The sequence below is a fragment of the Diceros bicornis genome, chromosome 22 (assembly GCF_020826845.1).
Source record: "Diceros bicornis minor isolate mBicDic1 chromosome 22, mDicBic1.mat.cur, whole genome shotgun sequence".
Classification (NCBI taxonomy): Eukaryota; Metazoa; Chordata; class Mammalia; order Perissodactyla; family Rhinocerotidae; genus Diceros; species Diceros bicornis.
Genome location: NC_080761.1, coordinates 42,415,655 through 42,430,475, shown reverse-complemented (window position 1 = coordinate 42,430,475; position 14,821 = coordinate 42,415,655). Strand labels below are relative to the sequence as shown.

At 36.4% G+C, this 14,821-nt stretch overlaps 1 protein-coding gene across 2 annotated transcripts in view; it reads left to right on the top strand.

Moving 5' to 3' along the window:
- MLLT3 (MLLT3 super elongation complex subunit) overlaps positions 1-14,821 on the top strand; it is a 259,472-nt gene that overhangs the window by 185,762 nt on the left and 58,889 nt on the right. For both annotated transcript variants that reach the window (XM_058565879.1, XM_058565881.1), the window contains exon 5: positions 6,297-7,007. In XM_058565879.1, coding sequence (XP_058421862.1) covers positions 6,297-7,007 — 711 coding nt within the window. The remainder of the gene's footprint in view (positions 1-6,296; positions 7,008-14,821) is intronic.

Below are 14,821 nucleotides of genomic sequence, written 5' to 3'. Positions count from 1 at the left end.
CAGTAGCGGAGTGCGCGCACTTAACCACTAAGCCATGGGGCCGGCCCTGTCTTTATTTTTCTAATTTTATTAGTGTGATCAACCAATGTAATCTATTCAAACATTTTAAATAGATTATTTTAAAGTTCATTTTATGATACCTTTATGATTGATTTTTGTCTGTGTTCCGTGGATACATATGAGAACTGTAAGCTTTATTTGAGAGAGAGAAAGTTCTGTATTTAATTATTAAATCAAGTTTGTGGGTTGTTTTAGTCAGTTTCACTATGTCTATACTGATTTCATTTTATTAAATCTGTCCATTTCTGACAAAGATGTACCGATTTCTCATTTCAATGAAATATTTTTCAAGTTTTTCTTACATATTCAATACCTTTTGCTTTATATAACTTAACTTTTAAATTGTTTATGCTGTTTGGTCCTCTTAACCCTGAATTTCACATTGTATGATATTAATATAACACTCACGCTTTCTTTTGGGGGCACTTAGCTGATGTTTCTTGGCTCATTCCTTTATTTTAAGCTTTTCTCAGTCATTTGATATTAGATGTTTCCTACGAGAAGTATACGTTCTTTGTCTTTTTAACCCAGTCTGACAGTCTATCTTTTAGTAGGAGAACTCAGCTTTCTTTTTTATTTTAATGAGTAATACTTGATTTTATTACTTTTTACCTTGTTCATTATTTATATTTGTGTCTTTTTTCACTTTTCTGAATTTCACTTTTATTTTCAAGTTGATATTCGTTTCCCAGTTTCCTCTTGTTTTTGTGGCAGTCCTTCGGTACTTTTCCATTTCATTATTGGCCACCTTCCCTTTCAGTTACTCATAATCCAGTTTTTTCCCCTACTTTAACAGAAAAATGATACCAACATTTTCCCTCACCTTGACGTTCTAACCTTCTGTAACGTTCCTAAATTTCTATGGAGATAATTTAATTTTTTTAGGTCCAGAGTTTTGTTAGACTTTTCTGTGTCAGGAATATATATTGAGCACTTATATTATATATTTCTTAGAGTTTATTATCCATTTAGATTTAATTCTGTGTAGAAGGCAAGGTCCATTGCAATCCTGTTTCCTCCACTCTCCATCTTCCCACACATAAAAGGTCTCATTTCTGACTCAGTTATTGTTTGGTTAAAATTCCTTCTCAAGTCCTTTCCTTAGGTGGGGCAGTAGGTGATGTGCTCTTTGAATCCTTAAATTTTGGCAAACGCTTCTTTCACACTGAATGTATGTGTAGGATCTTTGGGTTGTAGAGCTTTTTCTCCCAGCAGTCTAAATATTACTGTTCTTTCTTCTTGATTCCACTGTTAGAAATGACAAGTCCAATGTTAATTTGATTCTTTTTTAGTTTTAAGTAATTATTCTTTCTGGTAACTTGTTCTTTTTTTTTTTTTTTTTGTGAGGAAGATCAGCCCTGAACTAACATCCGTGCTAATCCTCCTCTTTTTGCTGAGGAAGACCGGCTCTGAGCTAACATCTATTGCCAATCCTCCTTTTTTCCCCCAAAGCCCCAGTAGATAGTTGTATGTCATAGCTGCACATCCTTCTAGTTGCTGTATGCGGGACGCGGCCTCAGCATGTCTGGAGAAGTGGTGTGTCGGTGCGCGCCCGGGATCTGAACCCGGGCCGTCAGTAGCAGAGTGTGTGCACTTAACCATTAAGCCACAGGGCCAGCCCTTCTTTCTGGTAACTTGTAAGGTTGTTTTTTTTTTTATCCTTAAGGTTTAGAAATTTTAGCACAATGTTCTTAAGCGTGTGTCTCGTCTCTCATTAGTCCTGTCTGGATCTTGGAGAGCCCTGTGAGGTTGCAATTCAGTCTTCTCTTTAGTTCATGGAAATTTTTTTCCATATTACTTTAACACTTGCTTCTCTTCTATTTTTTTCCTTTTCTTCCTTCTAGAGACTCTTCTGGAACTCTTCCTATGGTTGATATGTTAGTTAGGTTTTCTCAATCAGTTCTTCAAGTCTCTTCTCTTTTCCCTTAATGATTTTCATCTTTTTGTATTTTTACTTTATGCTTTGAGATTTCTTCCAGTTGATCCTTCATGCCACCGCTTAGAGTCTCTTTTCTCCTTTATCTACTGAATTATTCAGCTTGAGGATTTTCTTTTTAAATTTTAATTTTTTTTAATCTTTAGAAATTATTTTTTGTTCTCTACTTGACTCACCTTAAGTAGTCATGCTATTTTTGATCTCAGTATTTCATGTGTGTCCTTTAGAAGTTAGGTCTGCTCTCTCCTACCTTACGTACATTATTTATATGTGCATTGGGGTTCAGGTTGAGCTGTTAGGGGACTTTAGGTTGTTGTAATCCTGTAAGTAATGAAAAGTACCGGCATCTCAGCCTGCACTTAGCAGCAAGCATATGGTGTATTTCATGTGAATACACCTGGAAGACTCTGTGTCTTCCTTCTGGTCTCCTTGTATTCCGCAGGCTCTGGAGTAAAGGGGACTTCTTCCTCCTATTGAGTGCCTCCTGCATGCCATTGGGGCCAGAGAGGTTGTCCATACTTGTGCAGCTATCTCTGTGAAAAACTCTTCTGAGTCTTGCTTGGGGCCCAGAGCAGAGCAAGCCCTGCACCAGCCCTCTCTCAAGATGCCTATAGTCTCACAGCCACATTCTTTAGGCCCCGCCCACTGCCTGCTGGCCCCTGGAGCTGACTGGTTCAAGAGAGATAAATGAGTTTGATTTAGGATTGAAGTGAGGGGAGTTAAGTTAATCCAAGGTTCTTTTTTTCTCCAGAATCCTGAATTTTTATACTTTATTCATAGCCTCAGATGGTATTTCATCCCTCTGTGCCATTTGTCATATGTTTAATGACATTACAGAAGAGACTTCTATTTTGAAAGCCTGTCTTTGAGTGTCATGGGTCGTATGGATAACCTCCTGGACTATCCTACTATTTCTAGCAAGTGTCTTTATAAGATGCACTTTGGACAAATAAACTTTTTTAGGAGAGTTTATTGGTTTTGGATAAATAAAGCTCTTCTGGGAGAGTTTATTTATCTGTATGCAAATTTCTTTGAACAAGATGTGAGCGATCTGAAAATCTTGTACAATGTAGAAGCCAGTTAAAGTAGGGCAGAGACCAAAAATAGAAGGGTAGGTAGAGGAAGAAACAGGAGCTGGAGAAAGAATCAGCTTTTGAGTTATCAGTGATACTGGGAAGAAGACATGGGGATAACATGGAAATTGAAAGCCACATATAATCAGAAAACCTTATTCTGGCTAATAGTTACAACCTATTCTTCTCTTAAACTGGAGTTGCTGACAAGTAGTATTAGAAGAGATTATACATTAAAGGGACAAATTCTGTTCCAGAAAATTAAAACAAGGAAGCATTCAGTAGAATCTTGAGTGGATGAAAGAAAATACTGTACCCTATATTCACAGGTTGTAAAGTTAGTACAAATATATGTATATTTATGTTTAAACAGTCATTTGCCTTAACTATTTGAGATTTGAATTATGCACACATGCTCTCCCTAATATTGATATTCAGTTTGTCCTAATCAGCCTCAGGCAAAGAGAATTCAAATTATACAATATGTGTAAACTTCACATTGAATAGTAATTAGTGTGTGCTGCTTAGTGGCACTTAATGTTGAGATTAATAGTTCAGTAAAAATTTTAAAAAACCAGTGACTTGCTCCCCAATTTATATGGGTTCGATAGGCTGAGAATCAGTGAAAGCTTTTATTCTGTCAGTAGCAATTTAATTCCTGACTTTGTATCTAAGCTTTTTTTTTGTACCTTTATTACATGTAACAATATGGAGTCAGGTTACATACATTTAAACTTTACCATTTATCACAGGCCCAGGCCAAAGAAAATGTGGCCCTATGGAATAGAAACCATTCTCTCACCTTTTTGTTATTTTCTAAATTTTTATTTGTCTGAGATGTTATGGAATGTGTTTCTCTTCTTAACTCTGAGTTGTGTTAGCTTGAAGAAAGCTTTTTGGTAAAGTGGAAGGAATAAGAATGGCTGGGTTACTTGCTTATACCAAGATTTGTTGGGTGGGTGAAAAGGTGGCAGTAGGCATTAAATACCTAGAACAACGTGGGGAGTAAAAAGTTATAAAATTTCTAGAGTTTTGTACTTAACATCATATGTATGTAATTAAGACGAGAACTTGAACTTTCTATGACATAAGAATCTATGTCATATACTACTGTGTACTTTGCGAATTCTAGTTTGTCCAACAAAACGATTTTAAAAATAAATCATGGAAAGACCCTTATAAAAGTCCATTTTTTTTTTTTTTTTGGTGCTGAAATGTTACTATCTTTTAATGCTTAACATTAGAAAATATGTTGGTAGGTTAAAATTTGTGTATTTTTAAAAGTTACATTTATAAAAATATGTGTAATATGCCATGAAGGTTGAATATTAAACAGCAATGCTTGGGTATTCTAGAGCCATACTTAGAATACTGATTGCAAACTGTCAAAATTCAGTGAGTCAACAAACCAATTAAAAAGAAAAACCCAAGGATATTAGATTTCAAAATGTTCTTCCTTAATTTAGTTTATCCATTATACTTTATTTTAATTATTCATAGTATTGCTTAACATGCCAGGAAATGTCTTATAATAGAATTTATAAAATAATGTAGTTTCAGTAATATGAATGCTGTCTTTAGCATTCAGCTTTTAAATCTCAGATTAAGATGTTTTATGAGGAATTATCTAGTTTGATGCATAAAAGCATGTCTTTATTTAGTAGCTTTATGCATTTTAGAATTTTGAAACCAAATGCTCACTTGAGAAAAATAAATGGAAGAATTGGTATATGTCATTTTGTTGTTGTTGAGCAAATAAGACAAAAAAATTTGTAAGAAGAAAAAATACATACTCCCACTGACATAGAACAATAATGTTTCATTTTGGGTATTACTTTCTGATGCTTATCCATATACATACCTTTTTTTTTTTGGCACAGACCCAACAAGTAGATTCTTCATTTTAGTGAAAAGCATAGCCCCTGCCTACTCTCTTTCCTCTATCATGCTAGATATTTAAGAAATACAGGATTGGTTTACATATCATTGACCTTAAGTGGGTGAGTTAGAGGTGAAACATAACAGGCAAGCCTGAAGACGTAAATTCTAGTTGAAAATTTGGACATTTATTTGTCTTTGGTTCCATTAGGAGGTGAAAGTAAGCAAGAAAGAGCTCTTCTTTTAGTATTGGTGTGGATTTTTGCATGTCCAAGATCTACTTCTGTTTCTTATTCTTACTATTAGTGGTAGAGGTTCACAAATATGGTAAGTATGGATTTAGATTTGTTCCTAAATAGAAAGATTATATATAGGTTATATATTCTGAGGTGTTTATATGAGTGAAAAAATTGGTAACATATTTAAAATGAAATAGGCAGCGATTAACTCTTTCCTCATGATTACACAACAGTAATTGCTAGACTTTTCAGTTCATTTAATGACCATTAGGTAAAATCTTTGTTCTGTTAGATTTGTTTTTTTCCTTCGGTAGTGGATGAATGGCATATTCCATAACTGATGAAGTCTGGATGGCAAAAAATAATTGCTTTTTATCTCAAACTGAGAATTATTTTATTTCTTTTTTGGGTCCTGTGAGTCTTTATATTAAAAAGCCATTTAACATTTAATATCATCTGGCCTCACTATGTGACCCTGGACTATTTCTCTACCTCCTTCTCAATCTTTGCTGTAGCTGGATGCTACTCCCCAAATATAATCTGTGCTTTGATCCTTCATTGTTTTAGTTCATTCTAGTCCTTGGTCTCCATGTACTTTTTCATTCTTTTCTTTCCAGTAATTACCAGCCTATCCTTGAGGACCTAATTCAGGTGTTAATTCTCTATAATTTTCTTTTCCCCATGCCCCCCCCCCAATTAATTACCCTCTTTCTTTTTGTTGTCATAGCACTTATAGGTGGTTCTGACAACAACTATGAATCGTAGAGATGTCATAGTTATTAAGAATGGGGACCATGTGTTATCCATCTTCATATCTTCTAGAACAAGCATTTAGCGAACATTTGTCGAACTGAAATGTTTAGAACGGCATGCTTCTCATGATTAAGAAAACAGCTTGCCTCATTAAATTCCTTGATCATAGTTGCCCTCCTTCACAGTGTTTCTCACACACCCTATTCCCACCTGTTACGCTGTGGTTGTTGGTTTCTATTAAAATTAATTCGAGAGCCATCAAAGAAGGATCGTGTAGATCGAATGCAGGGAAACTGGCTCTGACTCTTCATGGATGCTGAGTTTTGAGGATTTCATTTTCTTCTCCCCTCTTTGCAGGACCCTAATAGGAGTGTTCATACCAGCAGCAGCAGCAGCAGCAGCAGCAGCTGTAGCAGCAGCAGCAGCAGCAGTAGCAGCAGCAGCAGCAGCAGCAGCAGCAGCAGTAGCAGCAGCAGCAGCAGTAGCAGCAGCAGCAGCAGCAGCAGCAGTACCAGTTTTTCAAAGCCTCACAAATTAATGAAGGAGCACAAGGAAAAACCTTCTAAAGACTCCAGAGAACATAAAAGTGCCTTCAAAGAACCTTCCAGGGATCACAACAAATCTTCCAAAGAATCCTCTAAGAAACCCAAAGAAAATAAACCACTGAAAGAAGAAAAAATTGTTCCTAAGATGGCCTTCAAGGAACCGAAACCCATGTCAAAAGAGCCAAAACCAGATAGTAACTTACTCACCATCACCAGTGGACAGCAAGATAAGAAGGCTCCTAGTAAAAGGCCCCCCATTTCAGATTCTGAAGAACTCTCAGCCAAAAAAAGGAAAAAGAGTAGCTCAGAGGCTTTATTTAAAAGTTTTTCTAGTGCGCCACCACTGATACTCACTTGTTCTGCTGAAAAAAATAAGATAAAAGATAAATCTCATGTCAAGATGGGAAAGGTCAAAATTGAAAGTGAGACATCAGAGAAGAAGAAATCAACTTTACCACCATTTGATGATATTGTGGATCCCAATGATTCTGACGTGGAGGAGAATATGTCCTCTAAATCTGATGTGAGTAGTCTTGTTGGCTTCCCTCCACTCCTTTCTTAGAGTCCAGATTTTATTTCAGATAGCTTCAGGGTAAAGAATGAGGGAAGAAAATGACAGTTGAACCATAAAATGGTAGCATGGAAGTGCCTAGAAATGAGTTTCCTTAACTAATGGAAAGAAGGAAATGAAATCATTAAGAAATCTGCAGATTTTTAGGCTGTGATTTAAGTTGTTAAACGAAAGATATATTCCATAGTATAATAACAGGTCATTTGAATAGCATCAGAAAAATTTAGATGCTCATTAGAGCTTAGTTACTGTGCTTTTCAATGATTGCTGATTTAGGACAGTGAAAAGAATGCAATAAAACTTGAATATAAGGGAAAATAAATTTAAAAGAGAAACTTAGAAAATATTAGGGTGCAGCTATAATGTTGACTTTTTTGATCAGTGGAATGAAGTAATTTGTTTACATAGATGGAAAGCTGGTGGTAGTATTTTTTTAAAAAGTTTTATGGAAGCAAAATTGATGTAACAATATACAATATACATTGAAAATGTATAATTTGATACATTTTTACATATATATGTGCCTGTGAAACCAGATGGCGATATTTTGAAAATGAAATATTTAAATTTTTTTTTCATTGTATAGCCACTGATTTGAAAGGGATGAGATATGTGATCTTCTTTACAAGTTTTTGCTGATGGGTGGGATTATCTTTTGTGGGTGCCTAAAAGACCATCTAATATGCCCCCCAAATGTTATCTGATGTTGAGATTTAAACTTATAATTACAGATTTCTCAGAGTTAAGAGATTTTCAGATTATCTATTCCACCTACCAATGTAAGAAGTCTTACACTTCGAGTAACAGGACTGTTAGCAATTTAAAAGGTATTTGATTCTGTTTCTGGAGAATGAACATGGTTATCCCCTCCTCGCTTTTCCTTTTTCTCCAACTTTGCCCTCCTACTGTTACTTATCAGTCATGATCAGTCCTAATAATCTCCTTACTTTGGCTTGTCTATATTTATAGACAATGGCCAAGGAAGATGTCTGGCTAAAAATTGCTGGCAATTTTAGAATACTTCTCTTTCTGTCCCATAGGGTTGCCCGACAAATGTTCTTAGTTCAAATGCTGGCAAGGAGTAGGGGGCCTTAGTAGCAGATTCTCTCTTCTGCGTTTGCACTGTCCTGAGTAGAAAGTCAGCCAGGGTTAGGACATGGCATCAGTATTGATCCTCAGAGATCCAGAGACCACCTCCTCCTACCCCCTACTTTCTATGGCTAATCTCAAAATTTTAATGGAACATCCGATTAGGAGCAAAGTAGCATATAAAATACTGGAGATTCGGTAATTTGTTCCAGTGTTTGGTAAAGGCTTTCTAGTGATAGTTTGTGAAATGGAGATGAAAGCTAATGGGTTTGTTCCAATATCTCAAGCATTTATTTTTCCTCTTTTGCTTTTTATTTCTCCTCTTAATTCAAAACTTGCTCTTAATACAGATGTTACTTGGAACTTTTTTTGTATGTTTGACTTTTATTTCAAATCACCCTGAAATGTTCATTGATGCTGTTGGGATGTGATTAGTCATCAAGTTTGTCAAGTTTAGCAACTTTGTCTTTCCATATTCTGACATGTTGTGATTCTTCTAGAACAGAGGTTTTCAAATTGTGGGTTGTGATTCACTGGTGAGCCATGAAATCAATTTAGTGTGTCATCACCAGTATTGAAAAAAAATCAGAATATATTGTAATTAGTATGAGGGTAAGTAAGGGTTGGTGAAAATTTCATTTCAGAGGGGGTGTGTGTATATTTCTTATAGTAGGTCATGGTCAGAATTTTGAAAGGCATCTTTCTTGAACGTCTGCTGATTTGTGAGAAAACCAAGTGGCATTTTTAAAGCACCACTGAATGCTCTTTCTACATGAAACCATCACAGATGATCTTTCTCTTTAGATAATTCTGTGTATTCTTGTTTTTGTTTGCCTCTTGCTCCCTCCCTTTTATATATGATTTATAAGGGATGGCTCTTCTTTTCATAAACTTTGTGTTGAACTTCGTATATTTATATATCAAGTATATATATATATATGCTTGGTATATATTTATCCAAAGCAATACCTCAATAAATCTTCTGGAATGAAGAGTTAGAATTGTAATTCCTTACAGTAGGTAGCAAATTTTCAAAACGATTCTTGACATTTTAGAGCCACATATCCAGTGATCCTAACAGGAGTTTTTGTAATATGCTCTGCATGTCATTACAGAGAAAGCCTCTGAAGACATTTGGGTATTATTTGGGTGTTAAACCCAGCCTCTGTACTTTCCTCATCAGTTATCTGGTAGTGGTAATGCTTCCATTGTTGCAGCTGTTGGTTTAATTCCCTAACTATAGGTGGTGGAACAGAAGAGAATTGACAAGAGTGGTTCCAAGTAAGCCAGGGCCCAAAAGACCTTTTTGTGAGCAAAGAAGGATAAAAGAGGGCTGAAATTCCCTATATCCAATAGTAAAGATAGCCGTTGTTTGGCCTTTCTCCTACCTGGTGTCCCTCCTGTGGGCAAGACAGAAGGAACAGGAGGCAATTGTAATGGAGAGCACTCCATTACAGCCCATAGCCTCCCTTGGCCAGTAATATTTGGAAGCTTGGGGCTGGCCCAGCTTCAGGGGGCACCACATTGTCTTGGTGGTGAGTGTGTCTGCATCTAAGTAAGTGTGATCAGATGACCTGATCTCTCTAAAGTCCTTTCCAGCTTCCTTATTTGAATATGAGCCAGATTTATGTTCATTTGTTGGGGGATGGGGTGGAGGAGTAGTAGACATAGCGAGAGAGATTGTGGACTTTGGAAACAGAAAGAAGACACAAAAAGATATGGTAAGAGTGTGAAGAATTAGGAATGGCTGGGGAAAACAGATTATTTATCTGGTATGTCTGTAAAGAAAACATCTTGCCTTAGGTATAGGTTAGTTACAATTAAAAGGAAGAACTTTTTAGAGAACATTTTCCATAATTAAGTTAGATTCAGATTTTTGTATAAAAATAAAAATCAGTGGTAATAAGATGGATTAGGAAGCTTAGATTGTTGATTGGTTCTTTTTGGTTAAAATTTTTATAAACTTTATATATGAGAAGAGAGAAGGAAGTGCATCCATGGATTGTATGCCTGCATGTTTCGTGAGAGATCACTTATTTGTTGATAAGTGTTTAGTTAGGTAGGTAGGTAGTTAAGTGAGCAAGGAATTAGGAGTCTGCACTCTGAGGTCAGACAGCTGAGTTTTGAATCCCAGCTCCCACAAGTGGAGCAACGATGGGCAAACGATTCAACCTTCCAGATTTCTTAGTTTCTTCTTTTGTGAAATGGAGATCATAATAGTATTTACTTTGCAGGATTATTGTGAAAATAGTCGATCTGGGGAAAGCACTTAACACACTAATCAAAAAATGTTAGTTATCCATTGTTATGTGTGATTTGTCTTCTGGCAATCTTTATAACCTATAGCTTTGAAAGAGATTTTTTGATATTCAAAAATATGGCAGAATTCTAGTATCCTTCTCAAGTGTGGGCGTTATATGTCTTAAAGGGAAGAAAGTATTTGGAGTATATGTCACGTTGCTCTGAATTTTGTCTTGAGGGGGTATATGACCTTGATATTGATATGCATGTATTACATGGTAACTGCAAAAATACAGGACGAAGAGTTTAAGTTTTAAGTCAAAAGTTAAGCCTAAGTTTCCCAGGATCCTTTAGCTTTTTAATTAAATGAGATAAAGGACAAGAACATACCCAGCACTGCATTGAGTAGGCACTTGGTAGTTTTTTTATTGCTGCTACTATTAAAAGAAGACTTCCTAAGAAATGATTTATCTGTGGATTACCATTAATATGACCGAAAGAATAGTGTTTAAATACATTTTGCAATTCCTGAAATATTTCTCATTTTGTAAAGAAATCTAATATTGTCACATGACAGTCCATCAGTAATTTTCCCATACAGAAGGAATCGGGAGGTGGTTGGGGGTGTGGGTAGGCAGGCGGAAGGACCGTTTTATAGTGGGTGAGCATTTACCAAATACAGAACACATGATAAGGGCATGTTTTTGCTATGTACATAAATGTTAGCATTCAGAATATTTTACATTCAAGAATTTAGGTAATTCCCGTTAGAGTAAAGCTGTTCTTGGTTTAGGAATTCATCTTTTGGGGGCCATAATGCTCACTTATGGAAAGTGACTGTTCTTACTAGTGACTGACACTAACTAGCAGCTAGAAAGGAGGAGGATCTGAGTGTATCAATGTCAACTAAAAGTTTATAATTGTGGTTTGTATTCACTTGTTTAAACTTTAATTGGCAATAAAAAAGAACCCAAATATCTTTCCCTCCTCCTGTCATTCCCTTGGTTTTGTTTTCCACATCACTCTGCATCTAAAGAGAAGTCTATTGAGTTGATCTTGTTCTGTGATCTGAGAAAATTTGGTATTCATAGCAGAGAAGGAGGAAAAAAACAGTAAAAGAAAATTGAAATCACCACTTAAGATCAGATTCGGTTATGATAGTAATTTCCTTGTTGCCTTCACTGTTTTGCCTTGCTTTATAGAGATTGAATCATAATTTAAAAGTGCAGGAGTTAAAAGTTTTAGTCCTCTTTCCTTGAAGATGGGCAGATTCCATTTGCTAAAATGTTACATACTTCAACCTGCGGTGTGAGAAATAAGATTCTAGTCATGTCTTTTGATAGTTTTGGCTCACCAAAGTGTTTTCTTGGATAAAATCTTGGGGCAGAAAGACGAAATCTCATCAGATGGTAGCATTTTTCCCAAGGGTGGGTGGTGGTTCAGATACAAGATAAAGACTTCAAACCACCTTAGCAGAAGTTTCTTTCGAAAAGAAAAAAAGGAAGGAGAAGGAAAAAGAAACTTCCCTTCTTTTGTTGTGCCTCATTTCCTCCTGCCTCACCCTGTTCCTTGCCCTGCTTAAACTGTCTGGCGCTGGCAGTAAACGTCCTCCTGCTGTTGAAGCATTGGCCTTAGGTTTTTATGTGATGGAAGGTTGTCGCAGTCAGAGAAGAAGGTCTTTATTGTGTTTTCAAAGTGGCTTTTTAATGACTTGTAATTCCAGCACATACAAGAGCTGTAAAGTCTGTAGGTATGGTGAGCGAGCAGCTGGAGAGGCCATTCATTAAAGGGCTGCCCTGACTCTCCAGGGGGGGCTCTCCTTCTGGACTCCTGTTCTCTGCATTTTATAACTGGAGGTAAAAATACCTGAAGGGTTGCAATTCTTCTTCTGGTAGATTCGGCTCAATGTGGAACATTAATGAAAACAATTGGAAGAAAGTTAACTTTGTTGGGTGCACAGAGATATTTTACCTGACCTGGTCGTCTAATGCTTTTTTATTTGTTTTCTGTGTTAGATGTGATCAGATGGAGGAGGGTGCAGTCTAGCCAATCAACTGTTCCTTTATTCAACCACATTCCTGATTTATTTCAAAAAAGGATTTGAAGCAATTAAAAGGGAGATTTTTTCTTTAAACTGAGTTAGAGGCTCTTTCTCTTTCTTGTTTGGGTACCATACTAAGCCCAAATGGTTTTTCAATTTTTAAATTAAATACTTCCTTGGAAGCCCTTAGATAGCTGAGAGTTGTGAACAGACAGGGATCCCTAACATTGCAGAGTTGGTTGTCATCAACAGTTGCCAAAACTCAGCATTTTCCCTCACCTGTATTGAAGTGTATCTCTCTCCCAATAAATTCCATGATCCTCCTTCAAGAAAGCTGCATCACCCATTCAATGCATCATTGTTTCTTACTCTAGGGCCCATGATCTTTATGTAATTGTCCCATCTGTCATCTTTAGACACAAAGTTAAAGATGTGACTCAACATGGTATTTGCAGGACTAGCTTTACCATCCCATAGGTATGCCTTATAGCTTAGTTAAATGTCCTTGAGTCCTTCCTATGCTCTAGTCACCCTGCTAAGCACTTGACTTGTTTTAACTCATTTAACCCTCAAAACAACTCTGTGAAATAGGTACTATTATTATCCCCATTTTATATATGGGGAAACTGAGACTGAAAGTTAAGAAACTTGCCCAAGGTTGTTTAAAAGTGGTAGAGCCAGAATTTTATCCCACTTGGTAGGGAGTGCACTCAAGAGGAATTTTGGGGTGAAACAAATCTTATTTTCCCATGAATTCGTATTACAATTGTGGAGATGTACTCCATGAAATTGGCATCATATTCTTGTTCCATTTATGAATCTTATTTCTTTGGCCTACCCATTGGTTTGGGCTTTACCAACAGCCTTCAGGAGGTGACAGGTTGTCCTCATAGGTGGATTTGGCACACACAGCCAGAACTGAGGGAAGAGGTGAAATATCTAGGAACCTCTCACTTATGTATGTACTTGCCTAAAATAAAACAGACTCTCATGGTTCTGGATTTTACATTATTATAATATATCATTAACACTATTTGCTTTCTCCTGGAATTTTTCCCACTTGCTTTTGCATGGGAATTTATGTTTAACAGAGCTGAGCTGCAATATCGAGCTTTCCCAGAAGGTGCCACCAAATAACAAATGGTGTCCTCCAGTTTGAAGATTCTTTCTTTTGGAATCTTCTAGTTACGTTTTGTAATTTCACTTTATAATGTCTCTAAGTTATACAAAATGTAGGCTCTGCTTTCTTTGAATTAGGAGACAAGATAATGCAATAGCATTGGTAAAGCGTGGTTTTCCTTTGGTGTCTATGTAATTATTTAACCAAGCTTGAGAAGTTGTTCTCAGTGGGTAACAATTTATGACTGTAAACTTTCAAGGCAGTGTCAAGGTCCACAAAGAAAAATCACCCCTATGAGCCTTCTTTAGGTCACTAAAGGTGACTGCACAGTGAGATGTTCCCAGATAAAGTCAAAGATCCTTCTATTAGGCAGGAGAAAATGGAAGAGCATTTACTAAAGTGTTTGGAGACAACAGGCTTTGCCTTTGAATTCTGAAGACATGGAGGATGGGAATGTTGGGGGACCTGGGATAGGGAGAAACACTCAGAGTCAGACACACAGAGGAAAGGCAATTTCCCTGCCTTTCTCAGTCATGGGAAGAAAATGTCTGTCTGGGGTCCTCAGATGTTACTTTAAATAAATAAATAAGGTAATTGCTAGAGTGCCCTGGTTTGGGACATCAGTGTTTAGAATCATAGTACTGTTTTTTAAAAATTGTTGACCTTTGCTTTATTTTGTGGCCCTTCTATTTTTTAAAAAAAATATGATAAACCATCATGTCACTTTGAGTAATTACAAACTTTTTCTTCTAAACATGTTTAATTGTTTATAATATTCTTTGATTACTTTAGTGATGTTTAGTAACATTTGAAAATATTTATGTGGTAGGTACTCCTATATAGAAACACCATCTTAGGTGGTACAGATGGTACAAAATTAGAATTTAGGCTGTGCTCTGGAGGAAGGAAGACGTGAATTAATGTAGATGAGGGTTGGGGAGGGTAGGAGAAGGCATTCTTGGTTGGAGGAAACAACTTGGAAAAAAAGAACTGATGGCAAATGTAGACAAGTCTATGTTGTCCTTACTGAAAATGAAGAGAGATCTTATAAATGAATCCTTGCAGTTAATTTGTCAAACTGGTTTGTCGGGAATGAAGGAAACCTGATTGAACTCTACTCTATGTTAGGTGTGTGCTGGAAACTTTCACTCTATATCCTCTTGTTTAATCCATACAATGTGTGAAATAGCTTTTGTTCTCATCTTACAGATGTGGCCGTGGCAGAGCCAGAATTTGAATCCAGGTCTGACTAATGCCAAAGCTCGTGCTTTTTTG